The sequence below is a fragment of the Pseudonaja textilis genome, chromosome 2 (assembly GCF_049901715.1).
Source record: "Pseudonaja textilis isolate UNSWEBS1 chromosome 2, rPseTex1.2, whole genome shotgun sequence".
NCBI lineage: Eukaryota > Metazoa > Chordata > Lepidosauria > Squamata > Elapidae > Pseudonaja > Pseudonaja textilis.
Window position 1 is genome coordinate 109,686,816 of NC_141991.1, and position 24,752 is coordinate 109,711,567.

Sequence of the window (24,752 nt, forward strand, 5' to 3'; positions counted from 1 at the left end):
GCGTTTAGCACATGGATGTCAAACTCGCTGCATCACATTGCTGTCACATGATGATTTGCGACATTTTTCCCATTCACAGAGTTGGGGTGGGCATGGCCTGCACGTGACACATATGGCCCATGGGCCATCAGTTTGACACCCCTGGTTTAGCAGTTTAGAGCAGTCTTGGTCAATCTCAATGAATTTAAGATGTGTGGACTTCAACTCCCAGGATTCCGCAGACAGCCATTATTGTTTGTTATAATTTACAGTGATTATACTGTTACAATTACATTATATGGTTTATTATACAGCTTTACTTGCTTTATACTGGGTTTTTTGCAGCACAATTCCCTTAAAAAATTACTATGGCAGGAAAAAGGCTTTTAATACTATACAGCTAGTCCTCAACTTATTTTAGTTCATTTAGTGACCATCCAAAGTTACGACACTAAAAAAAGTGACTTAGGACTGTTTTTCACAGTTATGACCTTTGCAGCATCCCCATGGTCATGTGGTCAAAATTCAGATGCTTGGCACTGACCTTTGCAGTATCCCAAGGTTATGTGATTACTTTTTGTGACCTCTGGCAATCCAAGTCAATGGGGAAATCAGATTCATTTAACAACCAGGTTACTAATTTATCACTTGCAGTGATTCACGTAACAACTGTGGCAAGAACGGTTGTAAAAATGGGGCAGAACTCACTTAACGAATGTCTCATGTAAGAACAGAAATTTTGGGCTCAGTTGTGGTCTTAAGTTGAGGACTACCTCTATTTCCTAAACATCAAGCAACAGCATTAATTTTCAGAAATACTGGGGACACCTAGGGCAAGAGTTTTCCTCCAGAAGAGTTGAGAACCTCCGCCTGAGTCACCAATAGACCTAATAATTTGGCCCAGACACATGCTTTCACCGAGGCTAATATTGGTATGAACTCGGATATCTTGCACTTAGCCAAGAAAATCCTAAAGTACACATGTAGACTGGGTGAAACCAGGCTTTAATAGAACAGAACAGAATTCTTTGTTGGCCAAGTGTGATTGACACACAAGGAATTTGTCTTGGTGCAAATGCTTTCAGTGTACATAACAGAAAAGATACATTAATCAAGAGTCAAGAATCATTAGGTACAATAAGCAATTAAATAAGAGTAACTGTGAGAGGGCTCTTAGTGGGCAACCAATTAAATATGAGCCAAAGGTGTGTGGCAGCAGCCATAAAAGCCAATGCAATCCTAAATTGCATTAACAGAGGGATTCAATCACGTTTGGGTGAGGCACTAATGCCACTCTATAAAGCCTTAGAAAGGCCACACCTAGAGTACTGCATCCAGTTTGGGTCACCACACTATAAAAAAAGATGTTGGGACTCTAGAAAGAGTGCAGAGAAGAACAACCAAGATGATTAAGGGACTGGAGGCTAAAATATGAAGAACAGTTACAGGAACTGGGCCAGGGGTGGGATTCTACAGGTTCTCACCTATTCACTAGAACTGGTTGTTAACATTCTAAGCAGTTTGGAGAACCGGTTGTTAGAAGAAATTACTGGCCTAATCCTGTAAGGAAGGCAGGAAGGAAGCATTCTGGTGTTGCTTACAGAAACTTCCTCTCCATTAACCCTTATTACATTTTGGCAGGACTAGACTTCCTGTCTCAGGAACTTCTCTGGAGTTTTTTTCCATTCCTTTGCTGGTACTTTGCTTGTGTGGAGTGACCATTCAAAGTTACAATGGTACTGAAAAAAGTGACTTATGACCATTTTTCACACTTACGACTGTTGCAGCATCCCCACAGTCATGAGAGGCCAGGTGAGAAGATACATGCCTCGATGTGAGTGATGTTGAGTTGACCATGCCCAGCCAGTCACATGACCACCAAGCCATTCCCACCAACTAAGCCACGCCCACAGAACCAGTTGTTAAAAAATGTGAATCCCACTGGGCATGGCTAGTTTGGTGAAGACAAGGACAAGGAGAGGCATGATAGCAATGTCCCAATATTTGAGGGGCTGTCACAAAGAGGAGGGGGTCAACTTATTTTCCAAAACCAAGCCGGACAAGGAATAATGGATGAAAACTGATCAAGGAGAGATTCAACCTGGAAATAAGGAGAAATTTTCTGACAGTGGGACTAATCAACCAATGAAACAGCTTGCCTTCAGAAGTTGTGAGAGCTTCATCACTGGAGGCTTTCAAGAAGAGATTGGACTGCCATCTGTCAGAAATGGTTTAGGGTTTCCTGCTTGGGTGGGAGAGTTGGACTAGATGACCTACAGGGTCCCTTTCAGTTCTGTTAATCTGTTATGGGTTTAGCAACCCTTGCAGTTCCACAGAACAGAAATGGTGACTGGACAGATATCAAGCATTACTGTAGTTATATTAAGTGGGTTAACTGTGTTCTTTGCACCTTCTTCTGCTGTGATTGCAAAAGCAAAGGATTCACTGACTGAGCTTGTTCTGGGTGTTGCCTCATCTAAGACCCACAATGAGTTTCTGCTTCTTGAATAAATGTCACTTATGAAGATTGTCTGTTTCCAGATGCTGTATGTTGACTAACTGGAAAATAAAGCAGGGCTGTAGCTGAAGCCTGAACATGTCAGTGACTCATATTTGCATTCCCAGCTTCTGATACAAATCAGAAATTGTCCTCTCTTTGTTTTGAAAATTAAACTCCTGTCCCTGGCTAGCTGCAGAACTAGAGGTTGTGTTAAACTGGAAAGAGAGCCAATATCTCAGAACAGAACGTCTCCCCTGGAGAGATTTATCTCAGCAAGCCAAATAGAGGTTGCTATTCAAGATTGCATGGAGAGTATTTCCCTATAAAGTGGCCAAAAGTAGGACACAACTGAGCAGATTGATGTCATTTCTGGTTTGATGCCTGGTCACTGGATGATTCGATTCAAGCTGCTTTAAGGATTCAAGCTTCCCTGTGTCCACAGAGATGGGAAGTTGATCTCCAGCAGCTTCCATCCACTTTAAGTCCACCTTAAGTCTAGGGAGATGTCCAACTGTGTTACGCTGTTATGGCTGACCACCAGCAGCAGAAACAGTCCAGCTGCTTGCTCTTACTGGAAATATTAGAAGAACCTCATGGCCTGTCTTTCTCAGATTCAGTAAGAGCTCTGAAAATGGTCTGTTCAAGCTCCATTTAAAGCAAAGACACTTTCTCTAATGTTTGCCCAGCTAGCAGTAAGTGTTCCCTCCAGTTTTTCATGTTCTAAGTCATTAATAAAGGTCTAGAAGGTATACAATAGGGATGTGGTGATCTAGCGATTAAGACACTGGGCTTATTGACTGGAAGGGTGGCCATTTGAGGCCCAAGCACCACTTTATAGGGTGAGTCCCCAGCTCCTGCCAATCTAGCAGTTTGAAAGCATGCAATTGCAAGTAGATAAAGAGCTACCACTTTGGTGGGAAGGTAATAGAATTCCATTTGCTTCGATGTATAGTCATGCTGGCCGCATGACCATGGGAGCATCTTTAGACAACACTGGCCCCCACAGCTAGAAAACAAAGATAAGCACTGCCTCCTAGAGTCTGTCATGACTGGGCAGGGGGAAAATTACCTTTCCTTTTTTCAGAAGAGTACCGGATTCTCATGGTGTCCCATCTGATTCCTGTCTCTGAATGAACACTGGATACGGTCATTTAAGAGCAAACAGACAGAGACATTCAGACAACCAAGAATAGTCTTCCAAGCCTAGGCAAGCTTTCCACTCTTATTAACATCTCTTTGCAGAGCATGTCTTTTGAATGCTACGCACAGCTTTACTCATCACAACTTTCCAAATGAATATTGTTTGAATCATAGAGTTATACAGTTGGAAGAGACCTAACAGGTCTACTCTCTTAATCTGAGGACTAAAACTTGGGATGCAATCCTCCATTAAAAATCTGAAATTAACAGTGCACGTATAGGAGAAAGTTGCACATCAAATACACAGAGAAGGGGGAAATGCATACAAGAATTTGCGCAGTTTTAACTTGAAAATAAGCCAATGAATGGATTTAAGAATCAAATATTTATGAAGCTGACCTGTATTGCTATATTAGAATTGGGCACGTGGCCATATATAGAGCAATTCTGAGGAACATCTTGAATCAGATAGTTCTTTTCTTGAGGTTGTATGCCAGGCAACTGCTGAGTTCTTGGGAAAACTGGGGTGGGTTGCTTGCAAGGGTCTCCTACCAGCCGCACTGCATGCTCACCCACATTCTGTTTCATAGGTTACTCTTTGTCTCCAGATACTGTATTTGTAAAGCCTGGTAGGAAATGGGCGGGCTGGATAATCCTATTACAAGCCAAATGCACTCAGAATATCTTTCTTGAAAATTGGAGCCAGGGAGTTGCCTGGTTGTTTAAACTGCTGGCTGTCTTAAAAGGAAGCAGAAGGTTTGGACATGCATATTGTTATATGTCTGCCATTCCGTTTTTCAATGTAGAATTCCTCCGCCCTCAAAATAGCCAGAAAACCTGAGCATCTCATAGTCTGATCCTTGGTTACACAATACTGATTCTTATATGTAGATATAAAATTTAGAAACCACCCATTTCGCTCACAGAATAACTCTGTGTTGTTTGATTAGCTCATATAGGACGACTCTCCCACAAAAGGAAGACCTCTAGCATTAAACTGCTATACATTATTAATTCTACCAAGCTTTTCCAATATGACTTTATGGTTTACGCTTTCCTTGCAGGATATTCACTCATTTCCCTTTTCCTTTGGGGATCTATAGGAAGGCTAATTTGCAATGTGATGGAGGCCTCTCCCTATTTTCCATTTAGCTAAGGTTAGTTATCCAATGTTGGTTAGACAAGCTTAAAGAGAAATATGTGAAATTTCTGCGAGGAAATACTGTTAACCCAGAATAATGGACAAAATGCAAAGAAGCAACTGAGTCGCTCTGTCCAGTCAAAACCATAAAGCTTCCTGATTCTTCCTGATTCCTTGATTCTTGACTGCCAGAATCAAACAGAACTTAATATAGGCCCATAGGCTCACTGTTCTAAAATACATTACAATGCAGCTTGATATTGTTCATTTCCCTGTTCAAAATGATAATATCCCTTATCTGGATTTATATTCTCAGTGAAATATTCTAAAATTAGCTCTCACATTGGATAACTTTAATAAGGTAGGGAAAAGAAAGAATAGCCATTCTGGACTGTTCATTAACTCTGATCTGGCCATGTTTTGTTACAATGGTTCTTTTATATTTGTGCAAGTTTTTTGGTGGGGGTGGGTGGGTGGGTAGCTTCTAATCTTAAAGTCTGATTGTATTTAGTTATGCCAACTATTCCTCCACTTTTCTCCATATTTCCTTCTTTCTCTGCTATGCTAGATAAACTGTTATAGTGCTTATATCAATTAGAATCGTGGCAGTACTGAAATATTTCACATATTTCTCTTTAAGCTTGTCTAACCAACTCAAAGCTAGATTTGTACTGCTAACTAAGTTTCCCAGTTTCATTGGATTATACCTAGATCAAATTTGTTTAACATCTGATCATAAATTTTCCTTATTCTTCCATAAGAAGCTCTAGAACTAATTTAGAAATAATGTTAGATCTATGTAATTCCCAACCATTAGCTCTGCTTGAAAGTTAAGTCATTAGTTTGGTTCTAATTTATCTACAATCAGGGCCTCCTTTTCTTTTGTAATACCTCTAATTACACATTGTGGATCTTTTATTTTGCTATTGGTGAGAATGCTTGCCTCATCCTACCATTCAATTCTCAGATTTCAGCCACCAGTCTTTTAAGGGAAATGGTGATATAGCAGGGCCCTCCCCTCCCCCTCTCTCCCTCCTTCCCTTTCTCTCTCTCTCTCCTCATATGATCAGAGCAGTAAAACTGCACAATGAACAAAGAAAGGAAAGAGGTAGTGCATTGTGCCAAAGGCAACTAACAACCTTTCATTGATTTTCAGGGTGAAATATTTAAGCAGCACCAATTTAAGGCAAAACACCTTTCTTATTCCTTTTTCCTGACTGGGTCAAAAAGACTGGCTGCCTCAACCCAAATTTGAGGATTTATGCAAAAGTAAGCAAGCTCATTGTCAGCTTTGTGAGGTAGCATAGACAAGAAGCACACCCAGATGAACTAATTCTACTTTATTGTAAGGTTACATTGTTTCTAAATCTTGCCAATATGAAAATAAATTTCTTCCCCATTCCCTTCACATCCCAAGAAACTTGGAAGTGTCCCTTTGAAGATGTTTGCCATGCCCACATCTCTTCTGCTGCTCCTACCCAATTGCCTCTTACCCATTTGTTGGATAAGCTGCCTCTTCCCCAATTGTTCTCCTGGTGTAGCTTTCCCCCCATACCTAAGATCATTCCCACATATCATTGATCTACCTATGATAACATGTGTTTCACTTCACTGGATTGCTTTCCACCTTTCCAATGAAATGGCTTCATTTTATTAAATTGAATGGCTCCAGCAATATTTTATTTGATCCAGAAATTAAAACAAAATGGTTAAAAAAAGTGGTACATTTATTTCTTGCACTATCCTAACACAAATGAAATAATTTGTTTTGTTTATTAGAGATCTATTCCAATGTTCATTGAAGTCATTGGGTATCATCCTTTATAGTTTTTCAGACAAGGACTGCAAGAGATTTTGGTTTTGCATACAATGACAAATCCTCCATGAGTAGAACTATATCCAGTTACCCTATATTCCTATGAAACACCCCTCTCCACCAAAATGTATACATTCAATTGATTAGGAGCCTATGTGGTGGATTTTATTTGTTTGTTTATTATATTTTTATAAATAATTTGAGGCAGCAAACATACCTAATGAGATGAAGCTTTATATGCCAGCAGTGCCTTGTTTGAAAGGATATGTTTTTAGTGTTGTTTATTATTTTATTTTACATAGGGCTATTGATCTCCCAGAAGATCGATCAAGTTGATTGAGTTGATTAATGAAAGGGATCAGAAATGTTTGGAGCTTCCCAGTCTTGTCCCACAACATGTTAGGGATAGTAAGTGGTGGCAATTTGCTTGAAAGTGATATCAAGTGGGAGAGAAAATGAACCAGAGGATCTCACCAACTGCAACCTGCAAATGTCCCTCATTAAACCTTTAGGGCAGAGGTGGGGAACTATGGCTCCTTTATGACTTGCAGACTTCAATTCCCAGAACTCCTGAGCCAGCATGGGATTCTGGGATCTGAAGTCCACAAGTCATAAAAGGGCCAACGTTCCCCACCCTGCTTTAGAATAACACCACTCCCTGGCCTAGTAGCTGAAGCATAATAAAATCTGGCAGTAGGGAAAGTGCAGATTACTACACTGAAATACTTTTCTAGCTGAATCAGAAATGGAGGAATGCATATTAGCAAAGCTGTGAAGAAATACTCAAAGAAATGGGTGCGATTAGAGATGTGTAAGTCCACAGCAGCTGAGGATGAAAGATTGCCACTCGGTCAGATGCAAATCTGTATCCCTTCATTACCTTCAATCTGTATATTTGGGGGGTGGGGAGGTCAAAGAAATGGGATATACATTCTTCCACTGTAACTTATCAATGTGCAGGGAAGTGGACCACATATAGCACAGTGTTATTTCCTACCAATATCCTGGTGATTGATATTTTATGTCCCTACTTTATGGCCTGTCCTTACAGGCCATAAAAATCAGGTCATTGAGTCTTGCAGGATTCTGTTGCTGTCATTATCACCTTGCAGGATAAAGAAAAAACTGTTCCTGTGCAGTTTCAATATTGTTATAGTAAGGGCTATCAGATATAGGCTACAGAAATACAAAGGGCAAAAACAGCCGTACTTCTTAAATTCCACTGAACAGTCCTTCCATTTTCTGTAGCCTCGATCAATTTTTGATCTTGCAGTCCAACAATGATTTTTCCTTAAAAAAGAAGTGAAGATAGTAACACAAAGGTTTTGTGCACTCTGCAAATTTCCTTCTGTGAGGGTGATGGACAGTTTTTAAAAAATGATAAATAAAATCATACAATACTAACTCAGAAAGAAAATTTAAATAATTTTACCTGTTTTATTCTTAAAATATTAACGGTGGTGGAGATGGGGGAAAAACAGATCAGTAAGAAAGCTTCACTTATAGATATTACCAGTACCTAGCAATTCTCTCATTTACTATGTTTATTAAATTTAATGGATTGGAGACTGACTTCAGCTTAAAGTGTTCAGGGGGAAAGCAGTAAAGTCCAACCCAAAACTATAATAACAGCAGGGAAAAGATCACCAATATATTAATATTAGGAGCAGAATCCAAAAACTGAAAATAGTTTTTTTTTAAAGGCTAGGGCAATTTTACTTTTGTAAACTTCTCACCAAATGTCAAAAAGCACATGAGGGTTTGAGATGGACAAGTTTGTCAGGGGAAGAAATCAGAAACTGTGAAGCATCACAATTGGACAGGAGAGACTCTAATAAACAGTCTCTCAGTGTAGAAGACGGTCTTTCTCATAACTCTTTCAGCCTCTGGTTTTTTGCTCTTGCAATAGCTACTGGGAGGGAGATAAGTTAAACCAAGAAATTGTTGTACGTCCCCAAACCATCCATAAAGCTCTATTGGACTCTTGCACAAGCTGCTGCCTTTAACATGTGCTAGACTACAATTTCATTTCCAACAATATGAGCAATAACCATGCTGGCAAAGGATGAACAACGTTGCTATCTGATGCATGACTTTCCCTCTCCCATTAATCTCATCTTAAAAGATACTATATGGAGGTAATGAGAGAACTATCTATCTATCTATCTATCTATCTATCTATCTATCTATCTATCTATCTATCTATCTATCTATCTATCTATCTCATACAATGGCACATTAAAAATAATTAATCATAAAACCATAGGCTTGGAAGAACCTCAGTAAGTCAATAAGCCAACTTCTTGTTCAATGCAGGATCAGTTAAATATTTTTTAAAGAAGTTTTTTAAAACCTGTCTTTAGTATGTTTTATAAATAACTTACAGCAGCAATACCTAGTACTCCTTCCTTCTCCTATTTTTCCCACAGCAAAACTCTGTGAGATGGGCTGAGAGAGAGTAACTGGCTCAAGATCAGGCAGTATCTTAACTAGTAGACAAAACTGACTCTTTTAAAAACTGGATCTTTTTAAAAATCTTTTTAGAAGTGAGTTAACCAACACTGTTGGAAAACTTCTAGTAAGTGGAGCAGACCACACTGTGATGCAACTTGTTGAATGGCTGATAGTTTTTATCATCAGGAAATTCTTCCTAATTTTCAACCTGAATGTATATGTTTATATTTAAAAGTGAGCTCCTGCCAAGTTTTTCACATGGATGGCAAAATCTATGAAATTATGCATTTCATCCAGACAGATCACAAACATCTAATGTAATGGCTTATGATTAAATCTTTATAATGAAAGGTCTCCCTAATTGTTGTCAGCTTTCAGGCAAGTATTCTCTGTGGAGAAATTATGGTCTGGAGCCAAAGCTTCTCTACCAGCCAAGATGATTCAGGTTTTGCACAAGGAAATTTTGAAAGGCAGTTAAGACCAAAATGTGTAATTATCAAAAATTCATCCACACCCAATTGGAAATCCCCCATGTCCTGCCTAATGGGGCACCTGTTGTTGCCAGCGAGGAAAGTGTTGGTTACCAGCCACAAACATTCTTCTAGAAATTAAAAAAAAATCTTGTTCAACATCTTGTTTGCCAGATCAGGGGAAGGATCCACTAATTAGGGACTGTGTGTTCATATGTCTATCACTTTTTGAGGGCCTCCGCTTCTTCCCTTTCTGGTATACCTTAATTGGCTGAAGAATATGCTTACATCTTAATAGCCAGGAATGTTGATATATACTAAGTTGTAAAACATTCATATCCCTTCTGTATTTTCAGTTTTATGATTTTAAGCTGTGGGAGGCATAAACAATAGCAAGACAACAACAGATATAGTTTAGGCACACCTGGCTGTGATCCATAAACATCTTGCTTTCTGCCAATTTGGAAGACATCTCTTAAAATCAACTAAAGATAAAGCCATGTAGCATTAGGAGTTTGGTGCATGGCTTAAGGTTTTATGGAAAAAGATTCCCAGTGAAATCAGCCTATAGCAAGGGTCTTCAAACTTGGCAAGTTTAAGACTTGTGGACTTTAACTCCCAGAATTCCTGAGCTAACATGACTGGAGGAGGAATTCTGGGAGTTGAAGTCCACAAGTCTTAAACTTGCCAAGGTTGGAGGCCTCTGCTGTAAACTTTTACAGCCCTTTGGGAAAAGAGATGAGGAAGTGGTGGTGGAAAGTGTTTCTGCTTGGCTGCAATTGCTTTTACAAAGTGCAAACAGCAACCTCAGCTTTACTTCCTCACGCAATCTTGTTTTTTGAAGTCTGAATTTCCTCTTCCTTTAACTAATATGTGCCCCTTGAGGAGATGTAGAGACACAAGATGGCCACTAGAAGCTCTGAAAGCAAGAAGCAGATCAGACTGGAACATTAGTATAAAAACTTTCCCTAATCTTACTGCTTTCAAATGTATAAAATATCAAATTCTTGGTATGTATTCATTATTTTTTTTAAAAAAATTACAAGTAATTTATCACAACTTCCATGTTATATTGATTTTGGTCCAAAATATCATTTATTCATACATTCATTCACTCAAATTGGTTTTGCTTGACGATAATCAAAAGACTCTCATAGATCCTTGTATAATAGATTGAGAACTAGATTGAGATCCTCTGAGTTAGGGTCCCAATAGCATAGCTCTCAACTTATTTTCTTAACTCTGCAATTATGACAATTCTCAGAGGTTGTAAACAGCGGCACTGTGGCTGCAGAGAGGTTTCCCATCAGTTGCTAACTTTCAGCATGCTGTAGCATAGTTTATTCATAAACTTTGGACTGTCTGTCTGTAGAAGCATACTTGCTAATGAAGTGTTTTTAAGTATTGTATCTGTTATTTTAAATGTATAATCTTTCAAAATTAAGAGCCATAGTGGCGCAGTGGTTAGAATGCAGTATTGCAGGCAAACTGCCCACTTCCAGGAGTTTGATCCTAACCGGCTCAAGATTGACTTCAGCCTTCTATCCTTTCAAGGATGGTAAAATGAAGATCCAGATTGTTGGTGGCAATATGCTGACATTTGTAAACTACTTAGAGAGGGCTGCCTGTAAAGCACTATGAAATGGTATATAAGTCTAAATGCTGTTGCTAAAATGGGATAGTTTTGTCAGGTAGCAAGATAAAAACTAAAGGTAATATAGAATATGGCCATCTGGAGAAAATCTAGAAATATGAAGAACCAAAACTTTTGGTTTTAAAAAGAGCATCTAGATGTGATGAATTCAAACTCCAATCATCTTGAAACAACATTGCCTGAAAATGATGGGAGTTCTGATCCAAGTGTTGTCATCACTTCATGTGAAGGACATGAATTTGAAGAAGGCTGCTATAGTGGCATCATTTCAAACCAGGAACCTTACAAATTAATTGGGAGACTGATTCTTATTATCTATCCCAACCTTCTCTTTTCATATAGATAAATTTCATCCCTATGAATCCACATGTTGTCCATGTGATAACAACTGGTACAAAGTAAATATCTATGATGATTCTCAGTCATCATCCAGGTTGTGGTTGTCCCAAAGGTGCATTTTCAAGAGGTAACTGGACTTTATTTATTTTTTTCCTGAAGACATTTCGCTTCCCATCCAAGAAACTTTCTTTGCTTCTGGCTGAATGGTGGGGAATGGAAGGATTCTGTGAGGAATCTAAATCCTTCCATTCCCCACTATTCAGTCAGAATTGAAGAAGCTTTTTGGATGAGAAATGAAACATCTTCAAGGAAAAACAAAAGAAAGTGCAGTTGTCTCTTCAAAAAGCATCTATGGGACAAAGTAGGTCTCAAATGAATAAGTATGCACAGTTAGCATGAACAAAGCCTTACTTTAAAGACAGAACTTTTAGAATGATTGGAACACACTGTTTGAGGATTACAATATGATACCATAACCTGTTCCCAAGCATGGTGTTCCTGAGTTTCCTCAGTCTCTAACTATACATATTGATTGGCAAGATCTGCATGAAGATTCTGTTCATTATATTGCATAAGGATATTGTTTTAGAAAAATATAATACCTTGGTTAGTATAGCATATTTGGGGATTTGCAGATGTAAAGTCAGCACGTATGGCCTAGACTTCCACTCTGCATTTAAAACTCACATTGGGCTGCTCTTCTGCTTAAAAATTTATACTACAGAATTAAAACTGCCATAATATGATTAATGATGGCTTTCCATAAAAGGCTTTAATTACAGAATGGAACAATATATCTTACTTGGAAAGTTTCCCAAAAAATCACATTAGATTCCATTATTGCAAAGACATCCTGACATCCTATTTTCTTTTACATTTAATCTCTTCCTTTGTATCTGCTTCCCAAATTATCCTTATTAGAATTGGGAAATAAACATAGGCCTAATGGTTATTCAACAGCTGTATTGTGTTTACAATACAGTAGACCCCAAACAGAACTATTCTTCATGATTTGCTGACAAAATGAAAGTTTTTTTTTTGTGCAAAGCTGTTCTTTGTGGAATTCTATAAATACAACCAAAGCCTGGCAAAAATGTCCCATAAAATTCAGCACTCATGCTCACTATCTAGGGCTTGCAAACACTGCATATATTTACAGTTAAGAGTTCTCTTAGATAATATTGTGCTTCTAGCTACAACTCAACAGCAACAGACTAAGATTGCTAAGAAGAGGCTCAAGAGTACTAATTTAGGGAAAAAAGAACATTCGGGTTTATATTAGAATTTTTTGCATGAAAGCAACAGAATTAAATTAAACTACCATGACTGAGTTCACTGAGTTCAAGTTGATGGGGTTAGTTAGTCTCAACTTCCTTAACTTCCTTTTAAGTTAAAAGGAACGGTACAATTGCAATTAACACAATTTCTTTTAGCAAGACTGATCTCATCCTCTCTCCTTCTCTTAAAATAAACAAGCTATATTTAAGGAGACCTGCAAATTCTAGGAAGCTATTTATTTGCCCCACACAACCAACTTGCAAAGTATCATATCCACAGGATAATAAATAAAAATCCCTTTAAACTGACTTCTCAGAATTTAGAAATCCGCTCTTTTCAAAAGTGCCACTTCCTTGTTTATGTTGCTTTGTGCAAGCTCTAAAATATTGTCCCACTTCCATCTCTATGTTTTCTCTCACCCCCACCTCCAATCCCAGATGTACATACCTTATGCAGTATATCTTCATTATAGTAACTGGTATTTTGGATACCAAACTCATTGGCGCCCAGCTCGGAGTAGGCATAAGGACATCCAGCCCCACTCTGATATCCCCAGTAAGTCTCCATTCCTTTTTTTGAGATGGATTTTCTTGCGTCAGCGCTAAAAGCAAACGGCTCCAGGCCAAACCTCAATGCAGCAAGCAAGCACAGCTCTAGCCTGCTACGTTTCCCTCCTCATCCGGGAAAGGAAAAAGTGAACATGAAACAAAGGTTAAATAAAAAAAAAAAAACGGCAGGTGGGACGGGAGAGAAAATCGCAAAGAGCTAAAGAAACTAGGAGCCCCGAATCTTCAGTAAGGTTCAAAAGATCGCAGAGGCCGGAGCGCTTTCAGCACCAAGGTTAGCTCCCGTGTCAAGATTCGAAGAGTCACCGGAAAGTCCGAACGCATCGTAACCCTTCCAGCGCCGTTCATATAACACCGATCTGCAGCACTAATAGCACAGCATCCGAGGTAAACTGCGGGGAGAGGGAGGGAGGGGGGGAGAGAGAGAGAGAGACACCGCAGTCAAGCTTTCGGTGCGGTCCCTTTAATTTTCTAAACTTGAATAAACATTGAGTCTTTCCCTCTTACATCACACTGCCCCTTGGGTCCTGCTCTGGCACTACCAGCAACTTTCTAATCTATCACTGCGGGTTTCAAGGTAAATCAAAGGGATATGAATAGCTGTTAAAACGTTCAACTGTAGGGTTCTTTTCCCCCACCCACCATGTCCCGCAGAATTAGGTAAGAGTTATCGGATCCTACATCTAACCCAGCAAATAAACATGTGTGTTTCTTCCACACCAAAAGCACAATATGTACTTCTGGATTGCTGATGTATGGCCTTAGTTATGCAACCAGGATGTGTGATAGTGAAAAGGAAGGTGTATTGTATTTATAAATGCTGTGGAAAAATATCAGAAGCCACTTTTTTGTATTTTTTTTTCCTTTCTTTTCCATTTTTCTTCAACTCCCCCCACCACCACTTTTTGCCTCTTCTTTGGTTTCTTTTTTTCTTCTTCCTTACTTTACATTAGTTTGTGTTGGTTTTTATTTTCTTGTTTAAAGTTTTAATAAAAATTGTATTATTTGAAAAGAAAATGAAGAGGTACTATCTCTTTCCAAATAAAATAGCCGCACTTGGAAATCTGTATTGGTTGAGAAGTTGTGGACTCCTGTAATTCAACATACTAAAAAACTCTACATGGAAAATGGCTGGGTGTGGGATCACCTCTATCTTGTTACCTCTATACATCCAGGGGATCACACGGAGTAGGCAATGGACATTCTCTGGGCCTCTTTCTTGAAGCAGTGGCATCTAATGGGACTTAGGATATGTCTCTTCTCTGTTATTGTGCCTGCCCTTTAAAAAGCACCCGATTTAGGTGGCCCGACCTAATTATACTTCTGAAGATCTTACTTTTTTTTTTTGCTGTGCATTAGAGCAATATAGCAGATGGACCCATTCTATTGTGAGAAGGAGAGTTTCCTTTACACAATGGAATAGGACAACTTGCCATGGTCAATGCATCATGTCAACTTGCCGCGGCCAGCTGACTGTGGGACAACTCATCATGGGACAATTCAACATTTCAATTTAATTATTTAAAATAATTAAAATGTTTTTTATAATTGACATTTCATTTTGTCCTTTCTTTAATGATTAAGCCTTTCCTTAATGATTCTGTTCCACCATTTCTTCAATATTAATGTAACTCTTGTCCCGCGGCAAGTTGTCCTGGATGAGTTGGCCATGGCAAGTTGTCCTGCAGAGAGTTGGCCATCGTGGTGAGTTGGCTGTGGTGAATTGTCATACACCCTTCTGAAGAATTGGCTTTTTCCCCCTGTACATTGGAGCAATGTTGAAGATTAACTCATTCTATTGTGAGAGGGGGAGTTTCACAGCCCCAATTATATTTTGATCGTGTTCTGTTACATTTACGTTGTATTTATTTTTGCTTTATTGTTTTAGCATTTTTTCTTGATGCACTCCACCAAGAATCACCTATACTAAGTAGGACAGTCTTATATAATAAATAACTACCCAAAATATTTAGTAGGTGAATGTTTGTTCCATTCTGTTCTCATTTATTTGCCTGGTGTGAATCAGTTGACTGAACCTGGGGAAGTTGTCATCTTGGAGGGAACCAGCTTGGGAAAAATATATATTGAGCTGTAGCCTCTCTCATTATTGCAGTTTAAGAAGTTTCTCTAACATGATGGTATGACATTATTTATTTATTTATTTATTTGATTTGATTTGATTTGCCAATCGCTTACAAGATAATAGGTATAAGTATAAACATGAGTTAATACAGAAAATAGGTACAAATAAATGGGGACAATAGGACAGGGACAGGAGGCACAATGGTGCACTTATGCATGCCCTTTTATTATCATGGGCTTGTTCCTTACCTTTAAGCACGTCTGATTCTTCGCATGGCTCAACACATTACCTGATTACTCTGGAAAGTCATTCAAATGCACACAAATTTAACATGTGCTGTAGCCATCAGGTGATGGACACGCAGGAAGGAATTGGTCTTACGGTCCCATCACATGAGACTGTTGCAAGAAAGAGTAAGATGCTGGGGAACACTTAGGGAGTAACATCATGGGAGAGACATTTTTTAAATATAAAGTTTAGTCTGCCCTTAGCACCTTGGCACAGCTTAATCACATTTTCAGTACTTGTGTGATTGCTTGTGTGTATGTGAATGTGTGTGCATGTGTGTACACCTACATACATCCATACATATACATACATTCACAAGATCTGGAAAACTCATTACTTTCATTCAAGGTACTTTGTTTTAAAAGTTGAAAAAGATCATCTCTGATGTTGGATTTCAGAAATGTAATATTTATAGGGGCAAAAATCCTCCATGAGGTTTTTTTCCCTTTCATTCTGAATCTGAAGGTGTCTAGCTTCTCAAGGAGAAGTTTTCATGAATGTATTATTCCATATAAATTAACAAAGCTCTCTGCTCCTCTACATCTATGGGTAGACTCATTAGATTATTTGGGGTGAGTTGTCTGTATCTTTTAAATAATTCAGTTTCCAGATTTCTAACAGGTTTATCAAAAGAGTGTTCAATTTCTTCCAAAATCTGGGAAATAACAATAATACTGTTCAGTGTTTTCACATCTTTTTCAAATTTCAATCTTTGGATGTTTATAGTTTAAAGTTTTTCATGGATTCCAGATATGCCAGGTTCCAGATTCATAAATGTACTATACAGCCTATGTGTTTAGATACTGAAAGGGGTTTATGACCTTGGTAGTTTTCTTGCAGACATTTGATTATCCAAACTGGGTAACATCATCCGTGCTAGTAGCACATCACTGAAGATATGCTGAAGTTGCTATCTAGTTTGGGCAATGAAACTTCTGCAAGTAAACAACCAAGATATTAGCACAGTTGAGAAAGTCCAGAAATATTTCACAATATTTCCACTCCTCTACTCGTTGCAGAATACCTTATGCCACCAGACTCGAAATTCTAGACCTAGAAAACCTTGAATTACACCATCTTCGGTCTGATCTAAGTATGGCATATAAAATCATACATTGCAATGACTTACCTGTCAACGAATACTTCAGCTTCAACCATAACAACACAAGAGCACACAATAGATACAAACTCAAGGTTAACCGCACCAAACTTGATTGCAGGAAATACGACTTCAGCAACAGAGTGGTCAATGTCTGGAATATTCTACTTGACTCTGTGGTTTCTTCTCCAAACCCCAAAAACTTTAACCTTAGACTGTCTACTATTGACCTCACCCCTTTCCTAAGAGGTCTGTAGGGGGCGTGCATAAGCACACCAACATGCCTACCGTCCCTGTCCTATTGTTTCTTTTATTTTTCTTATATGTACCCATTTCATGTATTCATAATTATGTATATACTTATACCTATTATCTTGTAAGCGACTGACAAATCAAATAAATAAATAAAGATCAGAGAACACCAAGGAACCCTCATTTCAACCCTGCTCTACAAATATTCTTTATTATTTAGATACTGACTGAAATTTCCCCATTAATTCAAAGCTAATTATTTCTTCTCATTTCATCTCCAATTGATATAGCTGTAACTAGTCTGGTGGAGTCTGGGGAAGCTGCCATTTACAATTTCAATCAAGGGCAAAAGCTTGTCTATTATCCACTTTCATCTCTATTCTCTGGAGTGTAGCTTTTCTCACACAACTTGGTTCAGGGGGAACTTTCTTCATTTTAGCTGGCATATCATTAAAATAACACTATATCTTAGCTATTGCTATGAGCGTTTGGGCATAAACCATTCACCACTAGACTATTTATACAAGCAATTGCATCCAGGGGCTTGGAGTGAGGTAAAGAAAGACAACTCCCTAGGCAGACGTCAATTTGGAAATCTGGGTGCAGAAACCTAGCATAAGAGATCACCTTGCGGGGGAGATCGGCGGCATAAACATTTAATTAATCAATAAAGAGATACCGTGTGTATCAAGGAACGGGCAGAGGAAGAACCCGCAGTTGGAGACGCAGCAGGAGGTAACAGAGGAAGCAAAGGAGAGATCTGGCGGTGGTGGGAAGAGTCACAGCTTTTGAGGCAAGAGTTACTTTCCCTCTTCCTATCCCCAGCCCCATTCCCAACCTCCGGCAACAAGCTTAAACGGAAGTGGTGAGACAAACTGCATGAGTCAAAGAAGGGAGAGCGAAACACAGGGAAGAATAAAAAAATGTTTGGAGTTGTCTGTGGAGCACTCTATAGGTACAGTTTATTAAGGCAAGGTGACTTTATTTGATGCTAATGTCTAGGGTTGTTTTTTTTTACCCCAAAGCAGAGCGACTTTTTAGAGAGGAGGGGGTTCCTGTCCCCTTTCCCCATCACTTCCTCAATGATGCACTATACTGTTATAATGATAATGTCATGTTTTATATTTATAGTTGCCGTTTGATGACCCGATTACTTTTTGACAGGAAAGTGAATTTAATTAATACGTAAAGTAAAATTTAATTAAGAGGCGTGGTGGTGGCAGCTGTTAGAATGCAGTACTGCAGGCTACCCCTGCTGCCTGCTGGCTGCCTGCAGTTTGGCAGTTCAAATTTCACCAGGCTCAAGGTTGACTCAGCCTTCCATCCATCTGAGGTTGGGTAAAATGAGGAGCCAGACTGTTGGGGGCAATATGCTGACTCTGTAAACCGCTTAGAGAGGGCTGCAAAACCCTGTGAAGCGGTATATAAGTCTAAGTGTTATTGCCATGGATACTTGATTTTAGTGATTTCTGTAACTTGATTTTGAAACTACCCTTGATATGACCATTTATTATTTTTAGCTTCTGCTGCATGTCTGCCACCTAGTGACTCTTCAGGAAACCAATGACCAGCTGCTCTGGCCATTTAAATCCCAATAAGCAAAGTCTCCTGCTGTCACTTTAGCACTGAGTTTTGTAGAACATCAGCCACCAATCTCCCTCTTAACAAAATGCTCCTAGGAAGATCTTGACTAATTTTCTTTTACCTTTAAGTGCAAAAGTAGAATCTGTGCCGATTCTATATATCCGTATGATCTTCTTGTCCCCCTAGATGCTAAGCTGTGCAAAGTAATTAGACAATTATGGAAATAAACTAGCTGAAGTTTGCTCAGACAAACTAAACAAGCACCTTGCTTGGATTGCTTGGCCACCCATGCTCAAGAGATTAAGAAAGAAAGCAAAGCAGGGAAGCTTCATGTTATAAATTCCAATCCCAAAGCATTTAATTAGCTAATTGAATTTCCTGGCAAGCGGCAGAGTTCCTTTGGCGTCAGTGAGAGACTGTAGCTAGGGCAAAGGCTACAGAAGCAGGAGAAAGTGTGTTATATGGCTCTTTAGTAGACATGAGTCCTGTGCTATTTCCAGGCTTCAACCACATGGTGAAATGAGTCCATGGCACTTCATTCATTTTAAGATGGTTATACCAATGTAATAAAAAGTAATTGCTTACTTTATTGCCCACTCCTGTATACTTATTGTTCGGGTTTTCCTGACCTATATTACCATTCTATAATGATCACGTTTTATGGAATCTAAACTTTCAAGCAGTGTTGCCTTATTTATTTTAGCCTGAAAAGAGAAAAAATAATAATATGCACACACATCAAATTATGTAACATCTTGTGTTAAAGATTTCTGGTGCATTTGTGCTGTAAATAATCAGAGACGATTCAGTCCTCCCATTTCTAGTAACTTTCAGTGAAGATGTAAAAAAGGATTTAGATTAAGTCTGGTGGCTCTCTTATTGTGTCCAAAGTACTATCCAATCTGATAAGCAGCCCAAGAAGAAATATCCAACTGGTTGGAAGAAATATCCAACTGGTTCAGTTCCAAGCCAGGAGAAAGGCACTGGAGACAAAATGGAGGCTGGAGGCTGATTGGAAAAATGGTTTCGTGATGAAGCAGAACCATCAAGCACATGGTCCTGGTGCAGCTGACCACATGGAGTTGAGAGTGAGGGGTATATGTACCTTCTCTTGGGCTTTGCACTTGAGCTTCCTGTTCCTGTGCAAGAACATGTGTTCTATTGGCTGTTGTCAGACTCCCATGAGGCCATTTGGGGTCATGTTTGTCTGAGTTAAGTTTGGTTGAAGTTTGCTGGGTGATGCAATGTCCTGAGGAGATTGTGCAATGCAGTGAGCTCTGCTGCTAGATAATCCTATTATGTCCTGGAGGGTCATGTCTTAATTCCATCACCCTGGAGTTGAAGGTCTTTTGTCTTGTAAATAGGCTGGCCCAGTGCTGCTGGGGCTATTAAAAAGACTTGGGGGCTGCTTTCTGTCTTTAAAAACATGTCTCTCCTTTAGGGAAATATAATATTCTGGCTTTTTAAATATTTTTCAAAATATTTCATTCTTCTAGGAGGGGCTGGGGTTTCTCACACCTTCAGGCTCAGTTTGCCCCGGTAACCTTTGCTCAAGGTGCTAATCTTTTAAAGATGTAAAGCAGCAACCCCCAACCTTTTGGGCACCAGAGACCAGTCCCATGGAGAAAGGTTTTTCCACGGAACAGAGGAGGCGTGATTTTGTGTGCACCTGCATCCCATAGATGGGGCTTCACTTGTTTATATGGCCTGTTTGCTGGCGTACCGCAGACCAGTGCCAGTCCATGGACGGGGAGTTGGAGAGCCCTGATGTAGAAATCGTGTCCCAATGAGATTTAGCAAGCTCTTAGTCATGGATTATTATTTTAGATATTGTCCCAGGTTCAGCTTATGGTCACTCACTCACACACTCATAGCGCTGGTCAGCAACCACACTTAAGTCACTTTCAACCAAACACTTAAGCACAAGAGGTTCTTTGGAATACATGGAGATTCAGTGAATTTAAAATAACAGCAAAATAGTGTATATTTGCTCTTTTTCACAAGTGCACGCAGTTCCATCCACATTCATGTCCTTCTTGACTACGCTGGCAGGCACTAGCCAGAGTTTGGACCCAGGTTTTTTCAGTGTAACTTTGAATTACAAGTGCTTGTAATTCAAAGATTACCTGTAAATTGGACTAGCAGTGCTGGCGAGAGGGGTGTGGAAAGGTTTCCAGTGTTTTGATTCTACGATGGAAGCCCCACTCCCTTTTTAGCATGTCAGGATGTTGTATGGACACCCAAGAGGCTCACTTGTAGATGTTGCGGTCTTAACACAATCTACCAAATTGAAAAAAGTTGGTGTATACTTCTTTTTTAAAAAATAATGCCAATGTCATCCGATGCATACAGAGATGTTTAAGTAGTTTTTATTCATATATTTATAACAGGAGAGAAAAATAAATGTGTACAAAGCTTTGTACTTGGAGCACAATGAAATGTGTTAATTGTGCACCCAAAGACAAATGCATTCTAATAAGTTTATTATAAAGTGTTATTGTGCTTCAAGCTATTGGAGAGCTTTAGTGAACCCATGGGTACCTTTTCCTTTGGATTATTTACAGATGCACTGATCCTCAGTGTCCTCTGCCAGCAAACACCTCTGTCTCTCCAAAGGGACTTGCTTCCATAACACCCCTTAATTAAGGTTTGGGGGAGCACTGCCTGGCTCTGTATTTTGCATGACTACAGGCCCATTCTTTTAAAGTCTTTGTTAACATTTAGATTGGAAATGCTTCCCTGTGCCGTTCAATATATACATGTAAGGGCCTTCATCTACATGCATTGAACCATGTCCCAAACATGGATGCCTGGCAAACACTTTTTTTTTTCTTCTTCTGTTGAGTCTTGATTGTGTTGTCTTCATCTTATCCCAGCCCTTGAGGGAGGCAGCCTTAAGTCACCCTTAGCTGTACATGCTACCAATGTAGCATGTTCTCTGTAACTCACTCTGAAAAACTTCAAATATTTGAGCTTTGTCTCTTGAACATTTAGTAGTTGAAACTTTTCTGGGTGGGCCCATTCGTGTTCCAGAGAATGGATATCTAATATGAGCAATAACTAGTGAAGCAGGATTTGCAACTGCAACAGAAAGAAGATGTACAGGTCAGTGGTGGGATTCCACCAGTTTCCCTATCAGTTCCGTGATGGTGTGCTTCGTACAGCTTCCCAAACAACTGTTCTGACCCAAACCTTGTTCCAAGGAAACAAACACAAAACAGAGGTAACAGCAAAACCTTCTAATGATTCTTTACAAATTCCGTTCTTTCACAGTTAAAAGGCTGTTTCAAACTAATTGTCTCTGATAAGAATGAGCCTTGCCAAGGTTGTGCAAGGCTGCCAAGAACACTAGATAAAGTTACTAAGAAATATTTCAAACACAAAGAGTCTCCAAACACCAACCAAAATCTTCCAAACGTCCACAAGGCTTGAGTGCGAAAACTTCTTTGCTTCCTGCCAAGAACTCCGATTTCTCAGCTGGCTTTTATCTCTTAAGGGAGGGGACATTACCTTGCAGCCTGACTCCCGAGTCGCCTGTGCTGCTGCAGCTGTTTTTTCCTTCGAGCAGCCCTGCGCACATGCGCACTGGGCACAGGCTCCTCGGGGACCTCTTCATCACTGCTGCCAGCCTCCACAATCTCCGAAGGCAGCATTCCACTCCCTGATGGTCCTGGCCCTGTCCCTGCATCACACGCAGGCCTCTCATCCGAGTCCTCGCTCTCTGAGACCTCAGCCGTCTGCACCTGCTGCCGGCGAGCCACAAGAACGACAGCTGAGACTCTGTCACTCCAATCAGCTAAGAGGGTAAAGAAGAGAAAAGCGCAGGGGCAGGTGGGAGGGCCCATCCTACGCTTTTCTCTTCTTCATCCTCTCAGCTCTGATCGTCAGAGCTTTTTTTTTTGCTACCGGTTTGGCTGAACTGGACCAAACCAGTAGCATTTCACCACTGGTACAGGTAGTTCTCGACTTACAACAGTTCATTTAGTGACCATTCAAAGTTACAACAGCATTGAAAAAAGTTACTTATGACCATCCCAGGGTCACATAATTTGCAATCGGATGCTTGACAACCAGTTCATATTTATGATGGTGGCAGCAGCCTGGAGTCATGTAATTACCTTTTGGTGATCTTTCAACAGGCAAAGTCAATGGGGAAGCCAGATTCATTTAGCAACCGTGTTACTAGCTTCACCACTGCAGGGATTCACTAAACAACGGTGGAAAGAATGATGGCAAAATGGGGGAAAACTCACTTCATGAATTTCTCACTTAGCAACATAAATTTGGGGGTCAATTGTGGTCATAAAGTTGAGGACCACTTATATTTACAGGTGGTCCCCCAGTTAATGACCACTTGTTCAGCCACCATGCAAACAGCACAGAACGAGTGGTACTTGCAACCCATCCCCATAGTTACAGATGGAGTCCCTTCAGTCACACAGCTGCCATTTGTGGACTTCACTTCTAGCTTCTAACAAGAAAAGGCAATGGAGGAGCTGGGCAGGAAGTCACAAACAGTGATCAGGTCACATCCTGGTATAGGATTTGCTTAATGATAGCAATTAAAAGTGCTGGAACTACGAAGCACCAGAGTCTTATTATGTTGCACTTTATGTCCTTAGCAATGGGAATTCTGGCCCCCATCACTGTTATTAAGTGAAGGCCAACTGTACAGGTAATACGTGACAAAAGCCCAGCACTTATTTAGATACCTACTACCAGGGGATGAGTCGAAAAATGATGGGTCTGGGAAGAAAAGCAGAAGAAAATTATATATATATATATATATATATATATATATATATGGGCTGGCTCAGCATTGTAGTTCTCTGTGGGCCAGTTGAGGGTGTGGGGCAGGGAGGCAGGATGGGCTCCTCCTGCAGCAGCCTGTCAGCCAAAATGGGGCATGGGGGCCACGTATGCCCCCCTATGCCCCATTTTGGCCAGCAGAGTGCTGCAGGAGGCCATCCAGGCTGAAAATGGGGCATGGGGGCTCACCTCCCCACAATGCCCCATTTTGGCTGCCAGAGGCACTGCAGCTGGTCCTTTGCTATTTCCAGACTGGCTCCATGGGCTAGATTTAAGTACCCTGCAGGCAGAATCCAGCTGGTGGGCCTTGAGTTTGACCTCCATGTCTTAGACAAACAGGGGACACAAAATAAATAGCACTGATGATGTTACCTAGTCATGAATTGTCTGCAAGTAGACAATCAAGGCCAGAGAGCTTCAAGGGCTACACAATTCAGTCCTGAGAATCCTGATATTCTCTTCTACTGAAATCCTTAACTCGTGATCTACACCCAAAGGTGCTTTTTCAAAAGGCAACTGGACATTCTTGTTTTTTCCTTGAAGACATTTCACTTCTCCTCCAAGAAGCTTCTTCAATCCTGGAGGAGCTTCTTGGATGAGAAATTAAACAAAGTCCAGTTGCCTTTTGAAAAAAAAAGTACCTTTGGGACAACCATGGCCTGGATGACTGAGAATCTCCGTAGACAGTTTGATCTGCCCCCTACTGCCCCCTTGTGATCAGTAGGAGCTAAAGAGTCTCTATCATTGAATTTGGACATCTAAGGGAGGGAAGTGAGGCAACTCCAGCAACTTAAATCAGTGGTAATAGATGCAAATAAGGATTAGCAACAGTGGTGGGATTCCACAATTTTTCCTATCGGTTCTATGAGAGAGTGCTTCGCATGCGTGCACAGCATTCAAAAAACGCCTTCTGTGTCGGCACTAGTGAGATGAGCTGTTTTTTAGCTCAGCTGAGGTGCCACAATCTGAATCAGCTGAGCTAAAAAAACAAAGGAATATAGGATAGTAAAGGGTGGGGGGGTGTCCGGTGGGGCCAGCCAGAGGTGGCATTTGCCAGGTCTCCAAACTACTCAAAATTTTCACTACCGGTACACCAGAACCAGAGCTGGTATTCAACAGCTTCCGACCAGTTCTGGAGAATCGGTAGTGGAAATTTTGAGTAGTTCAGAGACCTGGCAAATACCACATCTGACTGGAGATTTTGCAGTCTCCTTCCCCTGCCACGCCCACCAAGCCACACCCACAGAACTGGTAGTAAAAAAAATTGAATCCCACCACTGACCAGAACCTGTCCGAACCG

General features: G+C 40.1%; 1 protein-coding gene across 2 annotated transcripts in view; it reads right to left on the minus strand.

Moving 5' to 3' along the window:
* RAB37 (RAB37, member RAS oncogene family) overlaps window positions 1-13,733 on the minus strand; it is an 83,493-nt gene extending 69,760 nt beyond the window's left edge. The window contains exon 1 of one of the 2 annotated variants that reach the window (XM_087924906.1): window positions 13,219-13,733. In XM_087924906.1, coding sequence (XP_087781032.1) covers window positions 13,219-13,338 — 120 coding nt within the window. In that variant the 5' untranslated portion in view covers window positions 13,339-13,733. The remainder of the gene's footprint in view (window positions 1-13,218) is intronic. The other variant, XM_087924908.1, reaches the window with a different exon arrangement.
* Window positions 13,734-24,752: the final 11,019 nt, after the last annotated feature.